The sequence below is a fragment of the Kockovaella imperatae genome (genome assembly GCF_002102565.1).
Source record: "Kockovaella imperatae strain NRRL Y-17943 chromosome Unknown BD324scaffold_5, whole genome shotgun sequence".
Lineage (NCBI taxonomy): Eukaryota > Fungi > Basidiomycota > Tremellomycetes > Tremellales > Cuniculitremaceae > Kockovaella > Kockovaella imperatae.
In genome coordinates, this window is record NW_019028945.1 from 95,522 (window position 1) to 123,465 (window position 27,944).

The 27,944-nt window shown below is 52.4% G+C and overlaps 11 protein-coding genes across 11 annotated transcripts; 4 read left to right on the forward strand and 7 right to left on the reverse strand.

Annotated features, from left to right (window-relative positions):
- Nucleotides 1-531: 531 nt before the first annotated feature.
- On the forward strand, nt 532-6,026 carry BD324DRAFT_650130 (hypothetical protein; the record flags this gene model as incomplete). The annotated part of the gene is made up of 15 exons (XM_022018103.1): nt 532-877; nt 949-1,104; nt 1,189-1,979; nt 2,066-2,169; nt 2,230-2,308; nt 2,366-2,460; nt 2,540-2,978; nt 3,033-3,137; nt 3,195-3,972; nt 4,021-4,094; nt 4,200-4,640; nt 4,782-4,964; nt 5,412-5,617; nt 5,751-5,823; nt 5,928-6,026. The coding sequence occupies 15 exons, from the start codon at nt 532-534 to the stop codon at nt 6,024-6,026; spliced, it is 3,969 nt and encodes a 1,322-aa protein (XP_021871542.1).
- An 885-nt stretch (nt 6,027-6,911) lies between these two features.
- Nucleotides 6,912-8,177, reverse strand: BD324DRAFT_579243 (hypothetical protein; the record flags this gene model as incomplete). Its single annotated transcript, XM_022013366.1, has 7 exons — nt 6,912-7,054; nt 7,263-7,341; nt 7,429-7,441; nt 7,560-7,659; nt 7,733-7,823; nt 7,882-7,908; nt 8,061-8,177. The coding sequence occupies 7 exons, from the start codon at nt 8,175-8,177 to the stop codon at nt 6,912-6,914; spliced, it is 570 nt and encodes a 189-aa protein (XP_021871543.1).
- Nucleotides 8,178-8,641: 464 nt separating this feature from the next.
- On the forward strand, nt 8,642-11,765 carry BD324DRAFT_622405 (UDP-glucose dehydrogenase). Its single transcript, XM_022015470.1, has 17 exons — nt 8,642-8,839; nt 9,000-9,017; nt 9,189-9,210; nt 9,264-9,275; nt 9,475-9,642; nt 9,701-9,772; nt 9,829-9,921; nt 9,975-10,042; nt 10,099-10,427; nt 10,485-10,592; nt 10,649-10,704; nt 10,754-10,812; nt 10,861-10,972; nt 11,024-11,049; nt 11,098-11,208; nt 11,261-11,297; nt 11,346-11,765. Exons 1-17 carry the CDS (start codon nt 8,806-8,808, stop codon nt 11,425-11,427), a joined length of 1,407 nt encoding a protein of 468 aa, XP_021871544.1. The 5' UTR covers nt 8,642-8,805; the 3' UTR covers nt 11,428-11,765.
- Nucleotides 11,766-12,712: 947 nt separating this feature from the next.
- BD324DRAFT_622408 (RNA cap binding protein) lies at nt 12,713-13,977 on the reverse strand. The gene is made up of 6 exons (XM_022015471.1): nt 13,843-13,977; nt 13,603-13,671; nt 13,437-13,505; nt 13,327-13,373; nt 13,166-13,243; nt 12,713-13,078 (listed from the first exon to the last, which is right to left on the reverse strand). Exons 1-6 carry the CDS (start codon nt 13,895-13,897, stop codon nt 12,989-12,991), a joined length of 408 nt encoding a protein of 135 aa, XP_021871545.1. The 5' UTR covers nt 13,898-13,977; the 3' UTR covers nt 12,713-12,988.
- Nucleotides 13,978-14,108: 131 nt separating this feature from the next.
- Nucleotides 14,109-15,224, forward strand: BD324DRAFT_384830 (hypothetical protein). The gene is made up of 6 exons (XM_022012640.1): nt 14,109-14,384; nt 14,447-14,529; nt 14,590-14,651; nt 14,713-14,790; nt 14,852-14,914; nt 14,972-15,224. Exons 1-6 carry the CDS (start codon nt 14,200-14,202, stop codon nt 15,068-15,070), a joined length of 570 nt encoding a protein of 189 aa, XP_021871546.1. The 5' UTR covers nt 14,109-14,199; the 3' UTR covers nt 15,071-15,224.
- BD324DRAFT_384823 (hypothetical protein) lies at nt 15,039-16,146 on the forward strand. The gene is made up of 4 exons (XM_022012639.1): nt 15,039-15,066; nt 15,107-15,340; nt 15,401-15,616; nt 15,744-16,146. The coding sequence occupies exons 2-4, from the start codon at nt 15,189-15,191 to the stop codon at nt 16,045-16,047; spliced, it is 672 nt and encodes a 223-aa protein (XP_021871547.1). The 5' UTR covers nt 15,039-15,066; nt 15,107-15,188; the 3' UTR covers nt 16,048-16,146.
- Nucleotides 16,147-16,382: 236 nt separating this feature from the next.
- On the reverse strand, nt 16,383-19,949 carry BD324DRAFT_622413 (cell division control protein 14, SIN component-domain-containing protein). Its single transcript, XM_022015472.1, has 6 exons — nt 19,062-19,949; nt 18,857-18,998; nt 18,607-18,800; nt 18,346-18,566; nt 16,640-18,299; nt 16,383-16,579 (listed from the first exon to the last, which is right to left on the reverse strand). Exons 1-6 carry the CDS (start codon nt 19,740-19,742, stop codon nt 16,493-16,495), a joined length of 2,985 nt encoding a protein of 994 aa, XP_021871548.1. The 5' UTR covers nt 19,743-19,949; the 3' UTR covers nt 16,383-16,492.
- A 448-nt stretch (nt 19,950-20,397) lies between these two features.
- On the reverse strand, nt 20,398-21,045 carry BD324DRAFT_622418 (hypothetical protein). The gene has a single exon (XM_022015473.1). The coding sequence runs from the start codon at nt 20,889-20,891 to the stop codon at nt 20,499-20,501; it is 393 nt and encodes a 130-aa protein (XP_021871549.1). The 5' UTR covers nt 20,892-21,045; the 3' UTR covers nt 20,398-20,498.
- Nucleotides 21,010-24,060, reverse strand: BD324DRAFT_385136 (hypothetical protein). The gene is made up of 9 exons (XM_022012643.1): nt 23,870-24,060; nt 23,681-23,815; nt 23,311-23,632; nt 23,191-23,265; nt 23,020-23,152; nt 22,888-22,980; nt 22,390-22,841; nt 22,263-22,351; nt 21,010-22,211 (listed from the first exon to the last, which is right to left on the reverse strand). The coding sequence occupies exons 1-9, from the start codon at nt 23,998-24,000 to the stop codon at nt 21,128-21,130; spliced, it is 2,514 nt and encodes an 837-aa protein (XP_021871550.1). The 5' UTR covers nt 24,001-24,060; the 3' UTR covers nt 21,010-21,127.
- BD324DRAFT_384885 (hypothetical protein) lies at nt 23,861-24,855 on the reverse strand. The gene has a single exon (XM_022012641.1). It carries the CDS (start codon nt 24,765-24,767, stop codon nt 24,060-24,062), a length of 708 nt encoding a protein of 235 aa, XP_021871551.1. The 5' UTR covers nt 24,768-24,855; the 3' UTR covers nt 23,861-24,059.
- Nucleotides 24,783-27,654, reverse strand: BD324DRAFT_385134 (tetrapyrrole methylase). The gene is made up of 6 exons (XM_022012642.1): nt 27,594-27,654; nt 27,460-27,539; nt 27,218-27,403; nt 27,098-27,171; nt 26,772-27,045; nt 24,783-26,672 (listed from the first exon to the last, which is right to left on the reverse strand). Exons 2-6 carry the CDS (start codon nt 27,474-27,476, stop codon nt 24,944-24,946), a joined length of 2,280 nt encoding a protein of 759 aa, XP_021871552.1. The 5' UTR covers nt 27,477-27,539; nt 27,594-27,654; the 3' UTR covers nt 24,783-24,943.
- Between the last annotated feature and the right edge of the window lie 290 nt (nt 27,655-27,944).

Genomic DNA, 27,944 nt, shown 5'->3' on the forward strand with positions numbered 1-27,944 from the left:
TGCAATACGAGAGCGGGATGGCATGGCACATTCCGCTGTTTGCTTGCTCTATCTGTATCTCACTCGCCACGCCACGCTACGCCGCGTCGAGGATTACGGCATTCATAAGAACCGGGGCTTATGACCTGGGAGACTCAGCGAAGTATATCATAGCTATCACCCATAAACCCTCTCTTGACCTGTCCTTGCTGGTAAGAGAGAGACACAAAAGATTGCACAGACGGCGTTGAGCAGAGGGGAGAACCTAGGACTCAGGTATCAATCGCCCTAATCGGAGGGGAAGCCTACAATCGCCCAAGTCGGAGGCCTCATCCAACCCTCTACACATTCCCGCTCGGACCCACACCCAGCTCGTACATCGATAGCCATATACACCAGAGAACAGTACATTCTCAAACTATATCAGAGCTCAGAGAGACATCCCACGACAATTTCAGCTTAGGACCACATCCTATTCGCTTCCACACACCACAGCATTAACTTGCTAGATCTACCCCTCCGCCTGAGCCCCTCTTCACTGGCTAGCACCTCATGGCCGAGGTCCAAGCTCCTGCTTCTATGCAGGATCAACATGGTAACCTTGATAATCCTGCATTGAAGACGCCAGAGTACGGCAGCAAACATGAAGGCATGACGGAGCCTCTGGGTGAGAACGGCCACGAGCACGAGCACGAACACCAGCACGAGCACGAGCAACAGCACGAGCACGAGCAACCAAGCGAGGAAGGAATCGAAGCCGCGTTGAATTCTGTCAATGGGCTCGATGAGACGCACGGCGTGAGAAGTGAAAATGGTGAGAAGACCCTCCTCACACCTGGGTCCAAGAGCGGAGCAGTGAGTGGTATCCGAAAAGTCCTCAAGAGCGCTGTGACGAATGGTGAGTGAGATGAATATCGCTTGTACTGCAAGACCTCTCCTTCAGCTAATCTATCGGCGTGTTGTCTCCAGGCTCACCAAGAACGGGTCTGAAACCTCCGTCGTCGAACGGCTCATCCGCTGCTGGTATCAAGGCTCGTGCTCCAGTCTCTGGTCCACCTGCGACGAATGCGCGAGCTGGCGTTCCGGGATTGAAACCTGGAGTCCAAGGCAGAGTAGCAGCAGCGAGTGAGTGTGTGCTGAAAGCTCTGTCGGCATCGCGAAGAGTCTGTCGTGACCCAATTGAAGCCTTCTCACTGACCCCTGGACCAGCCGCTAGACTTTCGACCGCTTCACGCCCTCCGCCTTCTCCAGCCTCCAAACTCTCCGCTCAATCGTCCACCCGAGGGACAGGAGCCACAGGACCTCCAGCCTCATCGAGGCTATCTGCATCGGCTCGTGCGGGGTTTGCCTTGAGAGCCAGTACGAATGCTTCAGGCGCCGCGCGACAAGCGACCAGTTCGACGACGGCCACCACGCCATCCGGCGCTGGTGTACCACCCCGCTCTCGACCGCTTTCTATGGCTTCTTCTTCTACGACCTCGAGACCAGGTCAGAATGGTGATTTGGACTCTTCATCCACCCCTGCAGAAGCTGCATCCGAACAAACATCGACGAACGTGGTTACAGGCAAAACTCAAGCTCAAGCGAAAAGAAACAGTGTGATGGCTGCAGCTCAAGGACGTTCGTCTGGACCAGGCGCGACACCTGCTGTGGCAGGGAGAGCATCTCTGGCTTCCAGTACAAATACCAGTGCCACGGCGAGGGCCGCTGCTGGTGTCAGAGCAACGGTGACTACTGGTTGTGGTGGATCAACAGCAACTACGAGGCCTGCTGTTGGAGCTACACCTTTGAAAGCTGCACTTGGCACTGGACCGAGATCTACTGCGACGAGGGCTGGGACAGGAGCTGGCGCTGGTGGTACAGCTGGAGCATCTGGATCAGCGACGTCTCGCATAGGGACTGCTCTAGCCTCCAGGGCCGGGGCGACTCCATTGCGATCGACCGCCGGAGCTTCGGCAGGGACCAGTGCGAAGAATGATGAGCAAATTGCAGAACTCAAGGTGAGTATCGATCATTCCGACCTCACTCTACCCATGGAAGGGTCTCTTTGCTGGGCTACAAACTGACCCCGTCTACACCTTCTCAGTCTCAAATCGAATCACTTACATCACAGCTCAATGACGTGACGGCTCAGAAGGACGAGATGGAGAAGAGGGTCACGTCATTAGAATCCACCAGTGCGACGACGGCGTGAGTCTTTCGTGTCGGCCAGTGGCTCTCGCCTTCATGTTGACGTTCTTTGGATGACAGGAATACCGGGGACGACGAAGCGAGAGTACGCGCTGCCACTGCTCATGGATTGGAATCTGATGCTACTTGGGAGGCCATCGTAAGTCGTGCTGATTAGGATGATGACTTGGTGAGAATCTAACGAGACCTTCATCAGCTCGAGACCTTGCAACATGATCACAAGACTCAGGCTGATGATCTTGCCGAGAGCACAGCTCAGACCCAGGCCCAATTGCGCCAGCAAGTCGAGTCGTGAGTCTGGGCTATCTCTCTTCACATCCAAACAAACAGATCATCAGGAGAGACCTTGACTGACTATGACCCTGCGCAGACTCGAGTCCAGCCGAGATGGTCTCGATAAAGAACTTGGAGCCGCTCGAGAGGCCCTCGCGTCAGCTCAAGCGCAAGTCGACGCCTCGACCTCGACTCTGTCGAGTCTCCAAACGGAGTTAGCCACTCTAAGATCATCCTCTGAAGGCGATTCTCAAATGATGGCACAAGTCGAGAAAGCCAAGGCGGAGCTGGTCGAACAACTCACGGCACTACGAGCGAGTCACACAGAGCTTCAAAGCCTCCACGAAGATTTATCGACCGAACGAGAGGCCCTCAAGAAACAGGTCGAAGAGATGGATTCGATCAACTCCAATTGGCAGAATCAAAAGTCAGAAATGGAGAGTCAGTTGCAGGCCACACAAGGGCTGAACAGTGAGATGGAGGCTTTGCGTCGGGCCAAAGACGAGGACGCAGAGGCATGGCGAAATGAGAAGGAGGTGGGTCGGGCCCAAAAACGAGAGATGTCGAGAGTGGTGCTGATTCATACATAGGAACTTGAGAAGCAGATCAGGGATCAAGTTGATACTCAATCTGGACATTCAGCAGCTCTGGACAAAGTACATCAGGAGTTGACTTCCAGAACGGACGAGCTCGAGGTCAGTCAAAGATGTGCAGAGTGAACGAATAGTAGGCGTTGACACGCTTTCACTCAGGCACTTCGACAAGCTCACGAGCAGCTCGTCTCGTCCCATGCGACGCTTACATCTTCCTCATCTGATCATCTCGATTCCGTGTCCACCTTGCAATCTCAACTTGAGGCACTTCGAGCCGATCATCAGTCGATATCTGACCGATTGGCTTCTTCCACCACGGACAAGGATCTAGCTCTCGCCGAGCTGGACGCTGCGAAAGCCCAACATGAGGAACTCTTGGGTCGTCTCACGACTTCGCAAGCGGAGCACGAGAAGCTCTCTGGCGAGTTATCTGCCCTACGAGAGGACCATCAAGCTACCAGCTCGCGTCTTGAAGAATCAGACACGCAGCGCCGATCGACGCTTTCAGAACTTGAGGAAACGAGACAGGCTCATTTGGCTCTTCAGAAACACATCGAGGAACTTGGAACGTCCCATCAATCTACGCTTGACAGTCTCAGGGAGAACCATACGGTGGCACTGCAACAAGCAAGCCAAGGAGGCGATGCTCAGCTTGTCGATCTGCAAAAACGGTTAGACGATGTGATGGAAGAGCTGTCAGGCAAAGGTGTCGAGGTCAAGACGCTTTCTGAGAAACTCGCATCATTGGAAGTATCTCATGCAAAAACAATGGAAGACAAGCAAAAAGAATTGGATGGCGTGAGAAGAGGCTTTGACAAGATTCAAGAAGAGCTGGAAGACGCTTTACAATCGAGCAACAAGTCGGATGAGGCGAGAGATAGGGCCGAGCGTCAGGTAGCAGATCTGGAGAAGGCAAGTTCATGGTACTTACAGTCGGGTGTATTTTTGGTCGCTGATAGGACTTGGGACTCATAGCGATTGTCAGAGCTCCAAGCTGGATTTGAAGTAGAGCGTGGAGGTTTTGAGTCAAAGTACAATGCAGCGTACGAAGATGCCAAGGTGAGTTGGCGTGTTTCAAGTCACGGTATGGCTCGCTGTGCCGGCACTGGCGGTCTCCAAGCGAGGGTTGACTGGTAAGATGGGACCGACTGACATTTCTGTTAGACTTCTGCTTCTGCCGATCACGCCGCTGAACTTGCTCAACTTCGCGAATCACTGCATGCTACCACCTCTCAACTCTCTTCGTCACACACTGCGGAGCTCGAGGCTCTAAGAACCGCCCAAGCTACATCCCTGACCGATCTCGAAGAGTCCCATAAAGCCAGGTTGACGGCCCTCGAAGACCAGCTGAAGGCGTCCGGTGAAGCGGGTGAACAGGCGACTTTGGAGATTGAGCGACTGACGCGGCTTGAAGAGGAACTCAAAGGACAATTGGGATCTCTAGAAAAGCATCTCAAAGAGGCTCAGGATCAATTGGTCAAGGCTCAGCAAGGCGAAGAGGAACGCGGGGTCGCGACTGCTGCCATGTCGAACTTGGAGGACGAGTTGAAAGTTGCCAGGAAGCGCATCGATGACATGCAGGATGAGCTTGAGGGGACAAAGCAGGTGAGTGGCATGAACAAGGTTTGAGACAAAGTGCGATCCCCCTGCACTGGGCCATTTGCAGTGCTCTCTCTGCTCAGCCGGATCGGATCGGATGCGAAGCGAACTTTCGAGCTGACGCACAAGTTGGCTTGCTTTTCGTAGGTCCTCGAATTGAACAAGGTCCATTTCTCCAGTTCGCTTGAAGAAGCTCAAAAGGCTCATTCCGAAGAACTCGCCTCCGCTGCTCAGAGACGAGTCGAGGAGATGCAAGGTTTGGAAAGAGAGTACAAGGTCAAGATGGGGGAAATGGAAGAGGAGATGAAGAGGTTGAAAGGGGATTTGGAGGTGAGTTGTTTGTGGGCGAGGGAGCGAGCGAGTGAATGAGCGCAAGCGAGAGGTGTGAAGGGGGGCGCCAATGCTTTCATGGCGCCAGCCATAACGAAGAGAAAAAGAGATCAGCGCGCTTAGCTGGCCGCCTCGAGTCTCGTGTGATCCGTCGTCTACTCTCAGCCACGACATGACCGAGCTGAAGCTCTGCCGTGGGGGCCTCATGGAGCCGAGGCGGCGCCCAGGTCTGATTCTCACTTTCCCCGCTTGTTCATGCCCCTAGTGTCTGCTTTGTCATCCGCTGAAGCCTTCTTCTCCTTCCTCTTGATACTCCTCTTTCGTCCGGCGTCACGCGTCTGGCCGGGCTCGCTTCATCCTCTCGTTCGGTACGGCGTCTAACCCCTCTGTCCTGCTTCGCGCTCTTGTTCCCCCAACCCCCCAACGCCTTCGCTTCGCTGCCCGCAGGAGGAACGAGTCGCCCGAAATTCTCTCAATGCCAAACTCCAATCGATGACTCGAACGCCACCTACCTCTCCACCCAACTCTACTCAAGGGCACGGTCGACTCCCAAGTTCCGCAAGCGGAGGATCGAATACGGATTTCATGCATTCTCCAGGGAGCATGACGAGGTTGCACGAAGCACATAATGCCAAAGTTGCAGAGCTGGAAATGTGAGTGAGCGAGCGAGCGAGAGAAGCTATCACGTACCATCTACACCATTATCTCCGTCTTACTCCCCCGATCTCATTGTCGTCTTCTGCCCCTTCTGCCGAAGAGCTGACGCCGGGTTACCACCGACTGTAGGACGATCAAAAAGCTCACCCTTGAACTTGATACGGCCAAACGACCTCACCTGGATCAATCTGATGAACACGATGTGAGTGGCGGAGAGATACGGGTATTCTGTGTGATGGCTTATGGAGGCGGAATTTTATGTTCAGGACGAGTCGGAGACGTTTTGACGTAGTGCTCAGCCCTTAGCATCAAGGTGGATTGGGACAGAGTGATATCCAACGAGTTGGTTCCATGGGCAACAGAGTCATGGACACCCTTGGTCGGAGTCGGCAGAGGGATGGTTGAGTGTACGAGAGCATATTTCTTGCATCATATCATCGTGATGGGTTACAACATCGAGACAGGACAATTTTTCCTTTCGATCCTTGCTTATAGACTATTTGATGACGGAGTGCTTCATGAGGAGGATTGGATGTACATAAAGGAAATGATAGATGGACGAGGTGGATTCAGACTTGGCTTCAAAAATGTATATATTGTTGGATCCGAAGGCACGACTTGGACGGTTTGAGTCGGACAACCATGCTGGTGCTCATGTTATGGGGAATGTTTCCCCCCCGGGAAGAAGCTCAAACGAACTCTTCTTATGTCACATCTACTCACCATGATACGATCAATATGCATGTATAGGTTGGGAATTTGGTCATTATGAGTTCCTATGGCTACAGTGTGAGTCGTGATAGTCGGGGTCAAAGTCGGCAGGCGGCTGTCGGATGGATTGGTCATGCCGGCCAGCGAGGGACGAGTGTTCAGTAGCGTGTGTTGAATCGAGTTGTGAGAGTTCGAGCGATTGGTCACTTCCGGGGGTCGTCAAGGCGGAATGTAGAGATCGTATAGATAATGACGGAGTGGAAGGATGATCGCTGCACGTTCTTTGGGGGGTTCTAGAGGGGCTTCGTGAGGGGAACTGAATGTGATACGAGCGGCGGTGCGAGTAGTCGACTTGTTGATGGGCTGCTTGAACCTAATCAAGGGCCGGTATCTCCTCCCGAGCGATCTTGGCGTCGTCCCTAGATTCCAGTGTCAGCGATCTGGACCCCTTTGAGCGATCTTTTCGACAGCTGAGCCACATCATTACGATCCGCTGGCCTCCGTTTCATCACCTTGGTGCTGTTACCTTCCATACCCTCTCAGAACGAGCCGATGGCCCTTTCTCCAACCCTCAATCACTCACTTTGCATTTAACAATGACAAGTACAACGTCCATGCGATCCCACAGGTCGATTGGAATGGAACTCGGTAAGCCAACGGCATGAGTTTAAAGTTGATCGTTTGGATCAATGGCCAGACTTTCCAATTGGCGAGGAGCGCAGCTGGCACGGTGGACGAGCGTCAGTCAGCGAGCCCCAAATTAGAAGAATGACAGTTGAGAGTGGAGTCCATCGCGAGCCGCCCGAGGGAAATCAAGCGCAGCAAGGCGCCGGAAAACATTGGAGTCGGTATACTACTCACGAATGAATATCTAAAGACGCTCATTAGTCATGGATATTCACAGCGGGTGATGGAGGAAGCAAAGAGTACTGACGTCTTGATACTTTTCTTGAAGCTGGGTTGTGTTCTTGCCTTCCATGATTCCCATTGATCCCACGAAGAGGACCAGCTAGACAGATAGATATCAGACGAGATCGATGATATGGAGGCTAAAAAGGGGGGGTGGGGGGGGGGGGGTTGCCAATGGCCAGCTCACTCCGATGGGCGCCCTGTGGTGGGCGGGTGGTCAGCGACATGTCAGGGGTAATCAAACGAGGGAGAACAATGCTCGGAGAGGCGCACTGAGAGTTTGACACGACATGATTGCACACTGGATGCTATACTCACATGATCGCTTGATCTGCCAGAACTCGCTTTGCAAGTTGTATGCCATTTCCACCTACTTTCCTCAACGGTATTCCCCTTTCGATCAATCGCATCCACCCGCCTGAAGCACGCACACATCATGTCAGCGGAGGTCTCGAGGTGATGGAAGGAAGAAAGATAGATGGACAACTTACCGATGACCGGGCCCATAGCCATCCCAAAAATACAAAATCGAAGCGTTCGTTTGGTATCATATTGTTGAACGACTTCTTTCACCGAACCCGTCTGCATCTGTGCCGCGGGATAGTTAATTTAGACAACAGCGGGTTGTCAAAGACAAGACACTTGCTAGGATGGTCGAGGATTGAGCCTACGCAGGGACAGGCCAAATCAGCAGAGTGGTCCAGAAAGCAGACTTGGGCAGTCGCAGGCAAGCAGGAAGGCAGGAAGGCAGTTCACTACACTCCACTCCACTCCACTCCCTTGCCTAGACCGTTCAAATCTCCGTTGAATTTCACTCACCATCGCATCAGCTATACTGTTCAAAACGCCATTCGTCACTATCAATGTTGGAACGGGTCGCTTCTCAAAGTTCCGATTGTAAAATGCGGCGAAGCGGGAGACGAACAGGAATGACATAGTAAGGTAGATCTACGCCCCCGGGGAGGTCAGCGTTAAGGCTCACTGCTGCTGCTGCTGCCTGATCGTAGCCGCTCACCAGCACCACCACTACCGCTACCACTACCAATCTGTATCTGATGCTGTCTTTCAGCTTTTCCCCGTCATCACGGCATAATATCGCTAGGAACGGCGGGAATGTGTTACGTAATTTGACTGACTGAGACGCGTCTGTGGTCATGTATGGAAATGGATTGGCCAGAAGATGGGATGTGTGTGTATGGTGATATAGCATGCACTGATCTTCACACACTGTCAGTACCATCCTCCTCCTCACGACCACCAGCACCACCAACACCACCAGCACCAGCACTGTCAGTCTTCGCTATCTGAACCCATTGTGGGTCACTGAGACAGCGACACCCAAAAATTCCAGACCCGTTGTGGCGTTTTTGACCGGAAGCGGGGAGCTCAGAAAAAAAAAAAGAGAGAAAGATTCGAGAACGGGACGGGGTATATTTTAGAACCATCTCTCCCCCCATCTCATCTTTCTATCTCTCTCTTCTCTCTTCTCTACATCTCTCTCATTCAAATACTCACTTGACCACTCACTCACTCATCCATCCATCCACAAGACACTCTCTCCAAGATGGCTCCCATCCAAGTCAAGAAGATCTGTTGTAGTGAGTTGACTCCTCACGACGCGACCTTGGGAGATGAGCGTCCTTTTTTTTCCCAACCAACATTCCATGGACATCCTGCACACATCCCTCTCTCTCTTCTGCTCACACTCACCTCTTGGGGGAACTGCATCGCTGACATTGTTTTCTTCTTTTCCTTCAGTCGGTGCTGGATACGTCGGTACGTCGCCTCTCGACCCACAGCCCCCACCTCAGCTCGCAGCTATCTATAGCTCGCAACTTTTTCCTTTTCCCCCCCTTTGGCACGTTTGATGGGTGTTTGCACCCCATCATCCTGTCAATTCTGGTACGATAAGCTTTGGGCTGACAATAAGGTGTTCTCGACTCATAGGTGGACCCACCTGTGCTGTCATGTGAGTAAAAAAGAGCTTCACATCTCTGGCATCTCGCTGACATGCTTCTGCAGTGCTGCCAAGTGGTGAGTTTGAGTCTCAATGATTCGTACGCGAGTCCGGGCGAAGAGCTACTGCTCGAGCACGAGACCTTGTGTCTACCTGATACAGGGCTTGCCCAAGGTCTCCCTGTCCCCCTCCCCCCCCCCCCCTCCCCCCTCCACCTCGAGAACCCTCACCTTGTCACCCATCACAACCGTTCCTCCCTGCTGACTTGCCCTCCAGCCCCCACATTGAAGTCACCATTGTCGATCTCAACAAGGCCCGTATCGACGCCTGGAACTCTGACCACTTGCCCATCTACGAGCCCGGTCTCGATGAAGTCGTCAAGGGCGCTCGAGGCAAGAACCTCTTCTTCTCCACCGATGTCGACAAGGCTATCGCCGAGGCAGAGTGAGTCCTGCTCTTGTCCATCTAACTGTTGAGACATTTTGCTGAGTCGCCTGTTCAGCCTCATCTTCGTCTCCGTCAACACCCCTACAAAGAAGTCTGGTATCGGTGCCGGATTCGCCGCCGACTTGAAGTGAGCCAGCCCATTGCTGCGGTCCCCTTAGTATCATCAGCTGACACCTTGGTTAGCTACCTCCAACTCGCTACCCGACGAATCGCCGAGGTTTCCACTTCCTCCAAGATTGTCGTTGAAAAGTCGACCGTTCCATGCAGAACTGCCGAGTGAGTGCGCCGAGAGGTGTAGGTGTTATCGCACTGCTGAGATTATCGCCCAGTGCCATGCGAACCATCCTCGAGGCCAACTCCAAGGAGGGCTGCAAATTTGACATTCTCTCCAACCCTGGTAAGCCGAAGTTGCCCTGCTCTGACGAAGAAGGGTCGCTCACATCCTGTATCCAGAATTCCTTGCCGAGGGAACCGCCATTGCCGATCTCTTCGCTCCTGACCGTGTCCTCATCGGATCCCTCCAGACTCAATCCGGTCTCGACGCTTGCCAAGCCCTCATGAGCGTCTACGCCAACTGGGTCCCCAAAGAGAGAATCTTGACCGTCGGACTTTGGTCCTCTGAGCTCTCCAAGCTCGCTGCCAACGCCATGTTGGCTCAGCGTATCTCTTCCGTCAACGCCTTGTCCGCCATTTGCGAAGCTACCGGAGCTAGCATTGACGAAGTCGCTTACGCCGTCGGACGAGACTCTCGAGTCGGACCCAAGTTCCTCAAGGCGTCCGTTGTGAGTGAACACCGCGAAAGAGCTGAAAGAGGTGACACCCATTAACGCTTCGCTCAGGGTTTCGGAGGATCTTGTTTCCAGAAGGATATCCTCAACTTGGTCTACCTCTCCGAGTCGCTTCACTTGCCCGAGGTTGCCAGATACTGGCGTGCAGTTGTTGAGATGGTAAGTAGAGATAGATGGCTCTACTTTCTCAAGATTAGTACTTATGAGCCTTTCAGAACGAACACCAGAAGGACCGATTCGCCCGAAAGGTCGTCGACACCTTGTTCAACACGTCAGTTTACACAAATTTATCTCGTTGACCAAGCTGACATCCTACACAGCATCACCGGCAAGAAGATTGCCATGCTCGGATGGGCCTTCAAGAAGGACACCGGTGACAGTGAGCTGCACGGAATAGTTTGTAGGGCACGACTAACGACTTTCTCAGCCCGAGAGTCTCCCGCCATTAGCATTGCCAACCACTTCCTCTCTGAGAAGGCCAGGATCACCTGCTACGACCCTCAGGTCACTTCTGAGCAGATGTGGCTCGACTTGACCGAGTGAGTGATGTCGAACATCTGTGAGAGCATCTAGCTGATCCTGTGTGTCAGCTACGGTTCCATCCCCGCCGAGCCCAGTGAGTCAACAGCGTGGACATGCGAGCTACCTCTGACGAGCCCTCCAGTCAAGCCCCACTTCAGCGTCTGCCAGAGCGCCGAGGAAGCCTGTGCCAATGCAGAGGCCATTGTCATCTGTACCGAATGGGATGAGTTCAAAGAGCTCAACTGGGAGAAGAGTGAGTGGGATCGATGTATTTCATGTCTTCTGTGCTGATGCAATACTCTCAGTCTACGAGAACTGCCCCCGACCTGCCTTTGTCTTTGAGTGAGTCACCTCAGTTATTAGATGGCAAAACAAACTGACGCCACGCAGCGGTCGATTGATGCTCGACCGAAAGAGACTCCAGAAGATTGGATTCACCGTCGTTACCATTGGAACTGGTGACAGACTCTAGGTGCCATACCTACCTTCAAACTCTCTCTCTCTCCTCTTGCATAACCCCGGAGCTTTCTCCCCATTGGACGAACTCCTATTTCCTCTAACAACCGATTCTCCCTCATTGACATCCTTTTACTCGTTTCCAACCTCTCTTCCGGTAACTTATTAGACATCATTTCTTTTTTATCTGGATTCGCATATCCCGCCCGGTCCGGATCGGTCAAGCGGAGGATGAGGATTTTCCTTTTGCTGGCTGCGTGACAGGAGGGCTGGCAGAAACCAGTCGAATCCACGACATTGACATCGTGGAGGACCAAGACACATAGATATCATGCATCATATTCTAGAATCCGTACATTCGTGTGTGGTTCTCATCGCGGTGTCCGCTCATTGTGTCGCTTCAATCTACCGCTTCGCAATCCGAGGTCCCCACGCGGCTCTCATCCCGGAATGAGATACTAACGTCTGAGGTGAAAAGAGCCAGCATTTATTCCACCTTGTGTCCCGGGATCTTCGTCGTCAAGGCCTTCCTGGTCTCTTGAAGATGGCTGTAGGCTTCTTTGACGCTGGATACGTTGTTAATCGTGATGTTATGTGATGACGAGTCAGATCGCAGATCCAGCGTAGACGTGCCCACAACGTGGTGCATCTTACTCGGGGTAAGGGCGTTGATGCGTCTCCGAAGCCAGTGTGTGTGACCAGCTTTGGCAATGTTGACTTGATTCCTGTACGTTCGTGCTGAGCTGGGCAGCCCTTGACCCAGAACGTCCACGACTCTAGCGACTCTAGAGGATCAATGGCCGTCTCGTCTCGACAGCGCCTGATCTAGTGGTCCTGCGCGAGTCGGGTAAGATGTAGGTTTCTACCGCCTTGGAGCGGAGCCGATGGTAATCATTGAGGAAGAGACAGACATCGCTGTATTGCATTTGGCTTAGGCGCACTACGAGGGGTCCCCTTTGAGATGCTCTCCGGTCAGCGCGTGGGATATTGGACGATACAGAACCGTGAATGGAGTCCTTGGACTGAAGACGTAATCGCAAAGGTTTGTGAGTACGAGTCCGAGTTCGGCGATGATCCACCCAGGTATGGCGGCAGCTAATTTCGTGGAAAAGATTTCGACTGTCAGAGAATATAGAAGTGTACGACATGGTCAGAATTGGAACAGCTGCCAGCGGAGCATCATCAACGTATTCTCTGGCCTTTTCACTTCCGTCGTCGTGAGCTTAGTACAGGCCGTCAGTGTCAAAATTCCCCTTGGGCCCCCTTGGGGATCAGTAAACGCGCTGTGAATTATAGCCTATCTGACCGATTACACCAGATGCCATGTCATGAGAAGGCAACGGGAGGGGCTCTTTCAATAAAGTACGAGAGCCGGGAAAAGCTTGAACCTTCGAAAGAGTGAACCTAGTCGAATCACAAGTCGAGTCGGATCGAGATAGAAATGGATCATCATGCCCGGAGATCCGAGAGACCATCAAGTCGAGAGACCTCTGGTGATCGACTTCGTCGCTTGGAGGCGCTCTGCTGTCGGTTCCTGACGTCTCCTTGACCCAGTGAAGTCGTAACTCCACAAAAACTCAATAGGCATCTCCTTCTCTACCATCTACCACGAACCCATGCGCTTCCAATACTCTGTCTCTGACGGCATGATCACGATCACGTCGTTCCTGTAGTAAGAATATCGTCAGCGCATTGAGCCCAAGTCCCCGATTCTCCCGAATCTAGCGGATGGACGGTGGACGACGACTACCTACATTCTCCTGTGCAATCTTGAGCTCAATTTCTTGTGACGGGACTGGACGCAGGGGGACTTGATCTTCCGCTATCAAGTCCTACGGGAGAGAGAGAGAGTTGGCGACGACGTCTCAAGCCGAGTTTCAAGTGCAAGAGGCCTTCGAGCGGCGGACAGACTCACTATTTCGCCTAAAGCTACTACATTCTCTCCTCGTATCAGTAAGACACCTAGTTTCAACCTCCCTCAGCATGGACGAAAAAAGGGTGCGAAGCATAGCAAGGATTACTGACCAATATCTTTATCCGCATAATCTAATTGATGATGTAGTCTCTCGACCGTAGATTCAAGCAGGAAGTTGGCTGAATAGTTCCATTAGCGTCATTCTCTCAAAGGACCGCTCGCACCAAGACGCCAAAAGACGTCACGAAAAGCAGCACAACACATCACATCACTCACCGAATTGATCATAACTCCGGAATACGCCTATCAACTTTCTCCCATCTCTCAGAACGACCAGAACCTTTTCTACATCGTGTCAACGTAGGTCAAAGAAATGAGTAAACAGATCATGCGGTATGACAGGGGTACAGCAGCAGAGACCCCAGCATTCTTGCCCGCTTGACTTGACGTACAGCGACTCGCAAAAGTCGTCTAACGAGAGACTGTCTCTTGAACTCCCATCGGCCTAACACTCACTATCTACCAGATCTACCAATGATCCAGACGTAGTGAAAGGTATCAGAGCGTCCATCTCGAGATCGTCTCAGCGACCTTGATACTCCTTCGCCCTTGGATTCTGAGTTGAGTGTGGATAAGAGCGGGCAGATGGATGGATGGGCAGCAGGTTGGGTTTTGGCTTGTAATTGATCAAATGGAGACAGTCGGCGATCGCCGCCATTGAACATTAGTACCAAGCTTTTTGATTCCGTCTCCGCGACTGATCTTCGAGTGACCCTCTTCATCATACATTCCTTGATGTTGTTCTCCATCGTCGGTGGGTGACAAAGACCCCTAGAGCTGGGGTTTCGGAGACGCCTCTACGCGAGACTTGACATGAACAGCTCGCCTGCTGCACCATCTATCTTGCAGATGAAAAGCGGGATGATATTAGATGACCAGACGACTACCTTTGGAGCTCCTGCAGGAATGAGCAGCAGTACTCCTCGAGCTGTACGTGGAGTGGGAGGAAGCAATGTGGGAGAGAGGAGCAAGCTAAGCTATGTGACGTGCCATATGTGGTGAGTGTTCCTCCCCCTAAGCCTTGAACCTCACCGTCGATGCGCTGACGATGGATCCCCAGCGAGACGCCGTACGTTGAAGGCAAACTCTTCTGGATCATGTCGCTTTGCAAGCATGTCTTGTGTAGTGATGAGAAGCACGGTCGTGAGTTCGACAAAAGAGACTTCCTCCACCTTATCTCTTCCCGCTGACTACACAATCCAGACCAGGCTGGAGTCTGCACCTACTGCAAGACCAAAGGGGTGGAAGCATACCCGCTCAAAAGCGTGAGGCCTTGGCATCCTAAGTCTAGTAGAGCCTCAATGTGACTTGGGACTGCATCTTCAGATGTCAGAGAACCTACAGGCATACTTCAATCCCGATAGCTTTAGTCGGATCATCGAGGACGCAGCGGAGAAAAGCAAAGTGAGATTCCTAATCTCTCATTCCCGGGTGGTGACTCTACAGGACTGAACTTGACACACAGTATGAAGTAGAGACGCTGAAGAGGTACATCTCACATCTAGAGACGGAGATTCACCGGAAACGGGTGAGCTAGTTCAGTTTCTCTTTTGGTCCGCACGTCGAACTCACGACGAGCGGACAGAATGACATTGCTGAGATCGGTCAACATATCCGAGGATTCGAAAAGGTTGAAAAAAGGGCTGGAGAACTAGAGAGACAGGTCCAATTGCTGCAACAGTGAGTGTCGGCTCGTGGCATATGACTGAGAAGCGCCTAGAGAGAATGCAGAACTCAAACGCAAGAACCTCTTCCCTGACAATCGGGAGCCTACTCTTGCTCCATCTTTTCAGTTCGGGGATATGCCTCAGAGACCACGGACGGACACTGGATACAGCGGGAACAAAGGCGGCCTACAAGAGGATCAATTCCCCTCGGGTTACGACATGGAAGGGGATCACAGAGGGAATGAAGGTCATGCTCGAAATAGGTTTGAAACTCCTCGACCTAGGGTGTGAGTTGTGCCTCTGATCATCTGCAGAGAGTGGCTCTTTGCTGAAGGCCTTTTGTGCAGGCACATAGCTCCTCGTAATCTCAATATCCCACCTACGATCATAGAAGATCGCTTCTCACCTCTTCCATTGGCTCAAATCCCTTCCGACGCTGTCTACGCGCAGCAGACCTACGATCCTCAGCCCTATGAAGATCCCGGAAACGAATACGATAAATCCGTTTTACCATACAGCAGTTCCAATCCCCTGTCGTTGCGTAAACCGGCCCTGGATCCAGAGTGAGTGCGCTCTCCTCCAATAGATAGGCATCGTTCGTGGCGTTCATCTGCACTCTCAATGATATTCCCTCAGGATACCTCATTCTCGAATTCCCCCCTTACCATTGCTGACACCACCCTCCAAAAGCCAATACGCTTTCCGATCCGAAACACCCGCTCGACGCATGATTCCTCGAAATCGACCTTCTTCCGTCATCCCCACTTCGGACGCCAGAGCATCTGTTGCGCCGTATCCTACCGCTCTCTCTAAACCAGGTCTAGCAGCAAGAATGGGTATCCACACCCCAGTCCCTCGACCGGGGACAGCCCCAGGACCCAGAATCTTTCGTAAGCCTACCCGACATACCAAGCCGGCAGTGTATCTGACGATGATCGTTCTATCTTTCTGTCTCAGTTCCTCCTCAAGCTCATTTAACTCATCGGGAAAGTAATCCCAGATTATTTGACGGCAACGAACCACTTCACCCTGAACCAGCAGGTTTCAGACTTCAAGCCCCGAGTAACACTTCCCGACCAAGAATGTGAAGACTATGCCTTCCAAGAATATCAAGACGACCATAGAACTTCAAATTGCGAGGTAGCTCAAACACCATTCCCGTCTTCAAGAGAAAGAGAACGACGATCCCGAATGACTATCCCTTCAAGCAGAATCAAGGACGTCTCTCAGAACTGCAAGTCCTCCAAAGCTCTTCTCCTGGTGATAAATATGCCGATACGACCCCACATAACGAGCTCACTTATTATGTTGTATATGACAACACTACATGACATGCATCCGACTGTTCACGAAGACACAGTCATTATAGTAATGGGAAAACTCTCTACACACAGGAAACTGAGTACTGGCCGTGACATCTCATGCTCCTCATCCTCTGCTTATTTCCTCTCAGGACGACTAGCAAAGAATCCAACCTTTTCCACACTCTCAACCAACGCATCAACGTTGCCCATCCGTGCGCCGAGCTGTAGAGCGTAAGCTACGATCCAATACCTACCTTTCTGGATTTCTCAACCTCAACTCACCATTGCCTTTTTCTCTTCAACTGACTTAACGCCTTGCTGACCGCTGAACCCGCTTCCAAGTTCTCGACGGTCAGGCCTGGCCCGCTTCTCCGAAATACTAGGCACACGCCTTACAGCGCCAAGAGGCATCGACGATCCATTGATTGATGGTGATCGGCCAGTGGATGATAATGACGTATTGGCTGAAGATCCTCCCATGCTCGAAACGGATAGGTTTGCACCCCCAGCACCAGGAGTAGAACTTGTCCCAGAAAGATTCGCCCCTCCAGGCGTCGACGTACTAGTCCGGTCAGATGAAACTTGACCCGGCGTTGTGGTGCCTGAATGCCGCGGATGCGCTTGACGGGCCAGATCAGAGAGATTCGGAGTCGACATGGAGGGTGGTAAGCCTTTCGTCATTCCACTGGGGAAAGATTTCTTGGCTGGGGTGGGTCGGACCTCGAGTACAGGTGTAGAAGTAGGTGTAGGTGTCGATCTGCCTGAAATCGTCGAGTTCGAACCGGGGGAAAGGGGTCGCACGTCCACTGTCGTTGCAGACAGCAGGCCAGGTGAGCGAAGAGGCTGCGCCGGATCTGGAGTGAGTGTCAAAGACGTCTGGGACGACCGCCGATCCACCTCGACCTCCATGGATTTGCGAGGTGGGATGGAGGTGGGAGGCGGCATAGATATCCGATCCGTGCCTATCAGTTGAGACTGCGTGCGAGAGTGTCGGATTTTCGGAGGTCTGGGCAATGCCTGAGCTCCAGAGACTGGCTCTCGTGAAATCTCGGCACGCCGAGGCGACGACACTGCAGACGGCGTCGACGACTTTTGCGGTCGTTTGATACTTGGTCGTCGAGCGGTGACGTTGGACGCGTTGATCAAACTCGCATTCACGTCGGATGTGAAGTTAGGCTGGGTGCTCGATCTAACGAGCCCTGATGAGCCATGATTCACCGGCGCGGAGAAGTGAGTCGATGTCGGCGTATTGCTACCCATAGATAAGTTCGGAGGAACGGCAGTCGAAGAGCCAGAGGATGAGCGAGAGTCGCCGCTGGGTGGAGAAGCATGCGCGATGAAAGGGTCCGCCGGGGAAGATCTCGCACCGTTCCTTCGGTCCGAGAGGTTGACAACGCTTGCGCTCTTCGTCATGCCTAGACCTAGTCCTTGATTTGACACCCCCATCTCCACGGCAGACCACCGACGTTCGTCCTTGCTAGAGGAGGACGCCACAGAGTTTCGAGAGATTGGACGACTGTTCTGAGAGACGGGCCGCTCTCCATGTCCGTGTTGGGATGAATCTCGAGGCTTATCCGTCGACCCGCCAGGAGACATGATAACAGGTGAGCCTGTAATCGGAGCAAGTGACGGTACGCCTTGGTGTGAGGCAGATATCTTTCGCGAGTGGTTAGGCGTAGGGTAACCCAGAGCATGTCGAGCAGGATTTGAAGGGGTCTGAGGGACGAATGGAATGTCAAGATCTTGGAATTTTGAGCCCGATACGATACTTGGGGTCATTCTCCCGTCCGAGTCCGAGGTAAAAATTGGTGTGAATGGAGTACCTGGATAAGGATGCGAGTCGGTAGATGAGGATGACGACGTGGAAGAAGATGAGACTACGCGTTTGGACATTGTAGCCTCCGGTTGAAGGTAGAAGTAGATGAACTCGATGCACTTCATCCTGTAGGACGGTCAACGGGATCCAGAGCTAGCTTGGAATGACTCACTGGACTTCCCGCGGCACAGTCGAACCCTTCGCGACTCTGGTGACGGCTTCTAGACCGCCCAATTGTTCAAAGGTACGCATATTCGCAGTCGAGTCAACGAGGACGCAACAGAGTAGCTCGAGTATAGAGTGATCTACAGGAACGGACTGCGATGCTTCACTGGGCGCAAGTGCGTCCAATGCCGGCTGATGCCGCAGCAGGAGCAACAAATCAATGATGATCTGTCACACCGTCAGTGCAATCGGTATGCAGGATACTCACCTCCATGACCCACGGCTCTCCCAGCACTTCTTTACATGATCTGCTCATGAGCGACAAGCCTTGAAGCATCCCGACGATGCAAGCGATCTCAGGAACAAGATGTGCTGCCATCTCATCACCAGCAACCAAAGACTGTCCGCGACGGGAGAGAGTCTGAGCATGTCGAGCCATGAGATTGATGAGTGCGTCGTAGACTGTCAGTTATTCAGTTTCAGCTAAGAGAAACTTATATGGCGTTGCCGATACGTACCTCGTAAGTCCAGTAGCTTCAGCACGTCTATCACGTTCTCGGAGGTTGATGTGGTAGGCCGTTGACAGGAAGCAAAGACCGTCCGCTCCAATCCTCTCAGTGCCTCTCGACGTCGCCTGTCGCTCGATCGGAGTGACATGAGCTGGAGTTCCAAAAGGTCAGTATGGCATGAAGAGCCATGAATGGCGAGCCGAATCCAGCTCACCTCTCTCATCCAGACTTTCACATCCTCCTCGTTACGCTCTCTCGCTCCGCTCTTCCTCGATTTTGCCCGATGCAGACCAGCTTTCTCCTTGCTCGCGTCAATGCTCTTTCTCGAGCGCTCAAGTGCCTCCTGCAGTCGAGATGCGAGCTCGTCATGGTCACCGCCAAGACCCGAAGGGCTCATTCTCGCGTAATCACTTTCATAGACGAAAGTGTCGGTACCTTCAGCATCTGAGCGAGTTGATTGAACTGCCGTAGAGCTTTTCCGCACTGGCTGATCTCGTTCCGCCGTCGGCAAACGCATGACTGAACGTGATCTTGTCAGACCAGGGAGTTCAGACATCTTGGCTGCTGTGTAGTGCGTCGTCGAAGTCGAGCTGTCGGGTTGGGAACCGACATCGCGAAGGTTATGGTTTGCACTTGTGACCGTAGAGTTTAAATCCCGACGACTGGCCGATCGATCAAGTAGAGCGCTGTCCTTCTCCTCCACTATTCCGAGAGAAGGATGTTGACTCGCTCGAAGCTTTCGTCTCGCTGCTGCGGCTGAAGAAAGAGCTGAAGATCCACTGGATGATCCGGAAGATGATGATACTGAAGTTGATGCGCCATCCTTCGTACCAAGGATGGAAGAGAGTGCAGAAGTGGAGTGTGATTTCCTGTGACCTGATCTCACTGCTGCCATGTTGTATGAGCCAATCTGATCCCTGCTGAGCTTGTCCGAGTCCAATGAGAGACTCCCTCCCCGAGGTAGAGTATACTAACAAGATGTTGAAATGTTGTTGCCCCTTTGAATGTGTTGTTGGTTAGTTGGCTGGATCGCGGAATCAAATTCTTCTAACAAAGAGAAATCACACGCGACTGGGGGAGATTTGATTTGTGGCAACATGGCCCACCCCTCCTTTACCCCAACTTGTACTTCGATGCAAAGCATTCGACGACGCTCTTAAGGTCATACATGGGTACCTATAGCTGATATAGCGATGTTTCTTCTATGCAGCGTCGTGGTAGATGGGCTGAAATCTGTCCAGTTTCACCCGCGGACAGCCACAGGGTCCAGGGGGTAGAAGAAGATATCGGCAGAGGTGTTGCCGATTTTAGAGGCAGCTATGAAGCCTCGAAGGTACAAGGTGATGACCACAGAGTCTGACGTTCCAGGTAAGTGAGTCACAAAGAGAGCATCCGAGTCGAAGCCCACAGTGTGCTGCCTCTGCAGACTCGTACAGATATCAATTCTCGCCGCCCTCTCTACAGCCCCTAGCCATCCCCGTCCCAGAGTGGGTTCACACACACATACACCCTTCTATCCTCCTCCTTCACCTGACCATAGCTTATAACTGTCCCCCCCCCCCCCCCCCGGTCCTTCTATGCCTATCTTCCCGGAGACTCTCGATATCCCACGTATCGGCGATCCATCGCGCCAGCCATCCTCTCGTCCTCCCTAACTTCTCTTCTTGACCGCCGTCTTCCCTTCAGCCGTCAACGGTCCAGAGGGAACTACAAACGTCGGATCGGGTCCGTTCGCGGCATTTTCGCTCATGCCGAGTGAAAGGGATCGATAAAACAGGATGGGGTAGGTGAGAATGACGATCAACAGTTCGAGCCAGGTGTATTCCCGCATAGCCATGAGAAGGACACGTTTTCCAGTTTTGGTGTGATACCGTTCAATCGTCGGCGTCCAGTTGATTCTGACCATGATGGATGGACGGGAGGAGGAAGGAGGGAGTATGAGAGAGGAGTCTGAAGAGTAGTGCTGTCTGGAGAAGGAAAGGAGATGAACACACGATGCCAATAGAGTGATTGTATAAGAAGATGGAGAACATGAACCAGTCATTTTGGCTCCGGCTATTTCCTCATGTCATGTCCATGAATAGAACGCCAGATCTACCGTATAGGGGATGATTGTCTTTCTGACTTTAAAGCTTACGAGCAGTTTGCAATACTTCAACTGTGATTCTCAGCAATATCCCTACCCCTACATGTCCAATTCACCCGATACATGTTTGATAAGGGCTTCAACAGAATTAAAAATACAATAGAAATTCTGGGTGTAGAAATGACAACCTATAGCTATTGATCCCTCTGGTCACCGCTCTTTCTTTCAAGTGGATAGGCCGGTTCCTCTGCTCCACCACCGATTTTGGGCGTAGCGATAGGCGTCGGAACAGACTTGAATTTCGTTCCCCGTCTGACGGGCAAAGGGATAGGACTCAGAATGGTTCCCGGCGCTCCTGGCACCCCAGAGGCGGTAGCCGAAGTTGATGGGATTCCGGTGCTGGCAGGTGTTTGAGCCAACACAGCAGCAGCGGTTGAAGCTGTGACGCCGCTGGGTGGTGTAGGTTGTCTCGAGGGAACGTTGCTCCTAGGCATGCCCGCCGCGGAGACAGAGGGGATGCGGACAGCGCCAGGAGGGACACCGTGTTGAGCTGCCAGACGTCGTCGACCTCGTTCGAGCAATAAAGCTTCGGAAAGCAAGTTGGCATTGTTGATCGGTGCGACCGGAGGCGTTCCCGAGCTAGGCATGGGGCTAGGTACATTGCCTTGAAGCAGTCGAGACGGGATTGCAGTCATCGGATCGACCGTGAACACCGCCGCAGGGGTCGGCGTTGTCGTAGCTGGATCTTGTCTACGAGTGCCGCGATCCGACTTTGATCTGGCTTGGATGTAGTCTGTATCTGGGCTAGATTCTTCGATCGGAGCAGGCGACATGACCTGAGGTATATCTTCTCCATCCAGCTGAATTTCCTGGCTTTGTTGATTGGCAGGGACGATCGCTGGAGTCGTTTTTGTGCGATCCTCAACTGCCTGATCTACAGCCAGTGGCTGATCACCGTCGGGTCCGATTTCTGCTGCGGCTGCTCGGTCCGCCAATTCCTTCTCGTCGACAGTCCTCGACTTGCCAGGCTGTGAAGCAGGTCGCTTGCCTCGAGTGAAACGAGGAAGAGGCAAAGGAGGCAATTTCGGCACATATCGTCGAGAGGGAGCAGACTGCGGGGCAGTAGGTCGCTCAATGTCTTGATCGTTGGTCGGAGGCAGAGGAGTGCTTTGTGCCAAAAGTTTCTCTCGGTCAAGAGCAGCTTGACGCGCTGCCATGGCTGCTTCGCGTGGAATGAATGCCGATGCGGGGTTGTTGGGGCCTCCATTGTCATCATACCTGAGCACGATGTCAGCACTCCGCCCGGAAGCTAGCTTCTTCTCCATTCACTCGTCATAGATCTCCTCTCCGATCAGCTCCTCCAGCACATCCTCAAGCGTGATGATTCCCAACGGCGCGCCTTCGAGACCCTCAAAGAACTAAGGCGGGGTCAGTTAATCTTCTACGGCCTAATCACCTTCTCGACCAATTGAGGCGGCATCTGAGCATCTGCAGGGACAGTCTGCTCCAGTTGAGTCAATCTGGCCGATTCCACAAAAGACTTCTTCTTCGTTTCCGCTTCGACCTGGTTCTTGACTTCTTGAGCCTTCGTGGGCTTGTCAAGCGGCCGATTTGGCTCTGTGGGCGATCCGCTGGAGGACGTGCCCGACGAAGCCTTATCGCCCTTCTCCTTCCGCTTGACCTTCTTTGTTGCTTTACGTTGTCTGGCTTTTGGATCGTTCTTCTCTACATCATTCTCGTCGGAGCTTGAATCGGAGGAAGATCTGTCGCCGTGTGTAATAGTTGCTACTTTTCGCATGATCCGTTGACGGAGACCTCCAGCAGCTGCGGTCATGACGGACTCTTCGTCTTCCGGATCAGCATCGCGATGACGGGGTCGTCGAGACACGATCGCCATGTGAGAGCGGCCTGACCGGTTTAGCTCGAGTCCTATTGCGTTGGCCGACGGACTCACCCTCTTGAAACACGTTCAACATGTTCGTCAAAGGCTCATCGCATGGTACCGAAGGAATGGCGTTGATGGGGATGCTGGCAAGTGGAGTCGCATCTAATACCCGTTAACAATTGTCGACGAACAGCCGCTCACCCTCTGGATCTAAAAGGACACAAGACTTGACGAGCAGACTTCCAAGCACCTTTCTGACCATTTTCGTCTTTGCCGGTCGATTGAGCGCCGGGGCACTGAGATTGAGATCCGGTACCTCGACGTATTGGTAGACCTATATCATTAGTACTCCTCAGTCGGCCAATGACTCACGGGCACTCGCGAATGACCCGACTTGACGACGAGTCCCAGAGTCTCGTAATCCAACTTTGCATCAATGGGAAGCATCTGTAAACAATCAGCGCACAGTGACGTACTTCTCAGATCACTCACGAAGACCTGGTCAATCGGGGTCATGGCTTCTCTGACTGTTTTCCCCGCCAAATCGAGAGCACCTTGAGCCATGGTCACTGTGTCATAGTCCAGATCGCCACCACCTTCTCCACCTGCTGCGTGGAATTTTATCAATTCTCGGAGTTCGGATCGTCGATAGATAATTCCATGATGCGCTCCAAGAATCCACTCGAGCAATTTGGCGATTGGCCACCCGAGAGGGAAGAAGAACCAGATGAGCACTCTGACCGGTTTGGCCATGGTCGCGCCGATCAAGAGACCATATCGCGAGCAGACGGATTGAGGGATGATTTCGGCGAATCTGGGTCGACGAGTCAGCCGTCGTATCATGGTCAGATGATAGACTCACATAACGACAAGCGCAGTGGAAACAACGACTGCCTGAACACCTCCGCCTAGAGGACCGTTGGACACTTCGGGCAAAGCCTCATTGACAATCATGTTGCCAAGAATCAGAGTCGTGAGGAGCAGATGAGAGTCCTTTCTGGCATAAGAGATCAGTAAGACTCGTCAAAAGAATGAGATCTTGAGGACGCACCGGACCGGAATAATCTTCCTAGCGTGCTCCTGTTGCTTCTTTGTTCCACTAATGCTGAGGACTTGAAGTTGGGTCTGGTCGACGGAGAAGTACCTGAGAGTTTGTCTCAGCGATACATTAAACGGAATCATGATGTATGTCGCGCCGTAAGATGTCGACAACGGCACGAATTAGGGGCTAAGATCAAGGCTTACCCAAGCCTAAGAAGCGTCAGCAAATTATCCTTCAGATTAGAGGGCATATGTCTCACGTCAATCCTACAATGAATGTTAGCGGGATCTCCGACATCTGAATAGCTGAGCTTACCTGCAAACATTCCACTGAGAGCTACCAACACTGGGATCATGACTGCTTCGACGATGATTTCCGGTTTAGTCCTCTTTGTGAGACCATGTGGGGGAAGTGATTCAGCAGGGCCGTACCCCAGGACGATAGAAATCGTATTCAGCAGAGCGTGGCCGACATGTTCACAAGCGCGTTCAGTTGCGCTATGCAGATCGTAGCCGGTAAAATATGTGCCGAGGGAGAGGATATGATTGAATATCCACTTCAAGGAGGATAAGAGGGGTGTAGTTTTGGCATGTCTGACCGACGACAGGTCGTACACCGGTGGGGCAGAGGTGTATGGGTCTTCAAGAGCGACATGTTGAGCGCTTGCGAGTGGTAGCAAGCACAGCACCAATCCAAGGATGAGAGGCGCGAAAGTGAAGACTTGGGTGAGACGTTGTATGACAGACGTCCAATTTCGCCCATGTCCGATGGTAATGTTTGGAGTATTTAGATCCTTGAATCGAGCGTGCTCATCGCTGGAATGTGTGATATAATGTGGGATTGATGGACGACCTGACGGTCGTATATCGGGAGGTTCAGGTCCAGTACCGACAGGTTCTTCAGCCATCGATAGTTGATTGACAAGGCAGTCCGTCCAATTGACGCGAATGGTCCAGAGGTGGCGTGAATGATGATGATGAAGGAATTGAGGAAAGGGGTTATTTCAGGTTGCTCGGCAGGGGCAAAGGGGTGAATAGGATTATGTAATGCGCAGCATCACACGTGGGAAATCCACGTGCACTGCTATGCTAATCCTACTTCGTCTAGATACTCTGCAAAGCCCTCTGATAGACCATCTACGACTCGCCATCTGTCTTCGCCCATCCACTCGTTCGATATGATCTCTTCTTCACCCGGACGATCCAAGACATCCACCCTGCCCTTCCCTTCCAATGCCAAGACCGCCCATCCAACGACCATCATCCCTGGCGGCCGCTCTTCCATACTCTGTAGACCAGCCTCGATGGCTTTCAGCGTACTGACAATGACCCGTTGATCCGGCGAACTGGCCCTTTCGATCACTGCTATCGGTAAGTAATCGGGATACGCGGCTCCATCTCGACCTGTTGAATCTCGATCCACCAATGTCTGCACGATGGATCCAATTCTAGCAACGCCCATCAAGATGACCAACGATCTGGGCTTGACGTATCCGGGTAAGGAGATGGATTTACCAGCTCTTCCGACTCCAGTACATAGGACCATACTTTCCGCTACGCCCCGTTGAGTGATGGGTATGCCAACCATTTCGGGTCCAGCGATCGCCGACGTGACTCCCGGTATGACAATCGCTTCATAGCCGTGCTCGCGGAAGTAAAGAACCTCTTCTCCACCGCGACCATACACGAATGGGTCACCTTGTTTGAGTCGCACGACTGTTTCGCCTTGTTGAGCAGCGGCCAAAGCTTGAATCATGAGCTCGTTCTGTGCGCCTTCATTGTTTCCTGGGAATTTCTTGGCAATGTGAAGATTGGTAGAGGATGGAATCAGAGACAAGACTTCCGCAGGGACCAGCTTGTCTGACAGTATGAGAGTGGCAGATTGAAGTGCTCGATGTGCCGCCACAGTCAACAGGCCAGGATGACCTGGTCCGGATCCAATCAGGAGGATTCGACCTTTGCGAGAACGAGAAGAAGCTTTACCCAGTTGCTGAATCGGATGACCATCATGGTGTGGCAGAACGGGCTGTGATGGAGTTGGGATCCCTTGCCAGGTATCCAGGGCATTTTCCATCTCTGTCTCTGTCATCCTCGCCAGAGCCTCGATGGAATAATACTCGCTCATCTGGTGGACCCAACGCATTCTCCGTAATTGACTTTGGTCCTCACGATCGGTCGGTGGGAAATACCCCTTGCCCAACTCCTTAGTGACCTGTGTGAGGAGTGATGGTGTACCGAGCTGCTCCACCGGTTCGTTCAAAGGCGTGTGAGGGTCATCTTCTGAGATGTCCCGCGAGATTTGCTTCCCCTTGAAGCTCTTCTCCTTCGCTAATATCCTCAGCTTGCCCACGTTGTCCACAGCAGCGCCGACATTTGATGGCAGCTTCGATATAATCTCTCTCTTCAGCCTTCCTCCAAGCCTACATCCTTTGCCATTCGTCGATATACTGATCTGCAGATTGCTCGGACCAGATTCTCCTTCAAAACGATGCGTTGCCGGATAACTAAACGTCGAGAGCCCAGGATGATCAGAGACATTGATGGGCGTTCCTAAACTCCTGCATGCGTCTGAAATCGTTTCCACTGAAGCTTCCTTCCTCTCTGCTGATCCAATCAACGTATCTGTCACACAGACCAAAGCCGCCTTTTTTTCCTTGATAAACATTGTCCATTGAGCGATATTCACAAAATCAATTTGAAAGTACTTGACACCATTTTCCTTGACCCTATGCTGAATTTCATCGTGTGCCTTGACGAGCGGATCGGGAGAAACGATCAACACGTTGGCGCCAGCTTCGAGGAGCGTGAAGGTTCTAGTGGCTGCGAGTCGATTGGAGCCAATGACGAGGACGGGGAGAGTATGGACGTTGAATGTCAGGGGCAGAGCAGCACCGGGAGTGGGAACGGCGTACCCTGATGAAGAGGCTTTGGACGCCCGAGTCTTCCCCCGAGGAGACTGTCCGACAGACTCAGTCACTGGCACGGGAACCGTCTCGGTCTTTGAGGTGGTCACGTTGGAGGTGGCGGGTGCGACATTCCATTCAGCGTAGGCTACTTGATTGGAAACATCACGGAGTAAAGCGTTGGAAATGAAGATGCCGAGGACGATGCAGGTTATGAAGGGCATAACGAGCCAGACACTGCAATGGGTCAGACTTGAGGCAGAAAAAGCTCGGCCACTGACCCCTGGATATGGCATCAGCATCATCATCACCACAAAAGGCTTCTGACGACTCACATTCGGCGCCACATAGTATTGCCAGAACCTCTGCCGAGTGTTGTGTCCCGAGAAACACCAACCACAATAATAGTCTGAGTGTGTCAGCTGGGACGAACCTGTCATAACCAACAAGCGAACCTTGAAGAAAGTAAAGCGCAGTCTTCGCCAATGTCATCAAAGATGCTGCGAAGCCAACCAGAGGCGCATGCGCATGGTATCTCGGTCGACCTTCGTCCCCTTTCGTCAAATGGAGTGTTTTGGGAGAGGTGTGTCGGAGGTAGATGTATTCTACATTGAGCATCGCCTCGATGAGGTTCATGAGGGCTGTTGAGAGCGGTGAGATGATATGGTCGCTTTGTCCGTGATCAAAGCCAACTTGCCTTGAGCATTGGTCCATCCGTCACCATTTTCATAAATCTTCGTTCCGTACACATAATCGATCAAAGCATACGGCACCATGCTGGTATCATCGTAAGCCATCCCGCCGCCCGTGGACATAGTGCTACAGACTCACTTGTAAGGATACCATATCCACGACAGATCTCCACCAGGCATACTCCGAGGTCGATTGAAGCAGTATCCGGCGTCTAAGTCAGCCTATTCAGCCGATGTGACCCTTTCCCCGATGCTCTCCCCCACTCACCCCACAAGACGATACAGGTCGAGAATCCGAGCCAGTATGAGACCCACTTTGGGGGAGTCTTGACGGTAATGGTAGAGACCCCCATGATGCTAGGGAGCAGCGTCTTTTGAAGATCAAGAATGAAGATGTATGTCAAGATGGTGAATGACTCGGATGGTCTCATGAATATCCCTGTTTCTCTCCAAAAAAGAGTGTGGCGCCATCATTTTTGGATGCCATTCG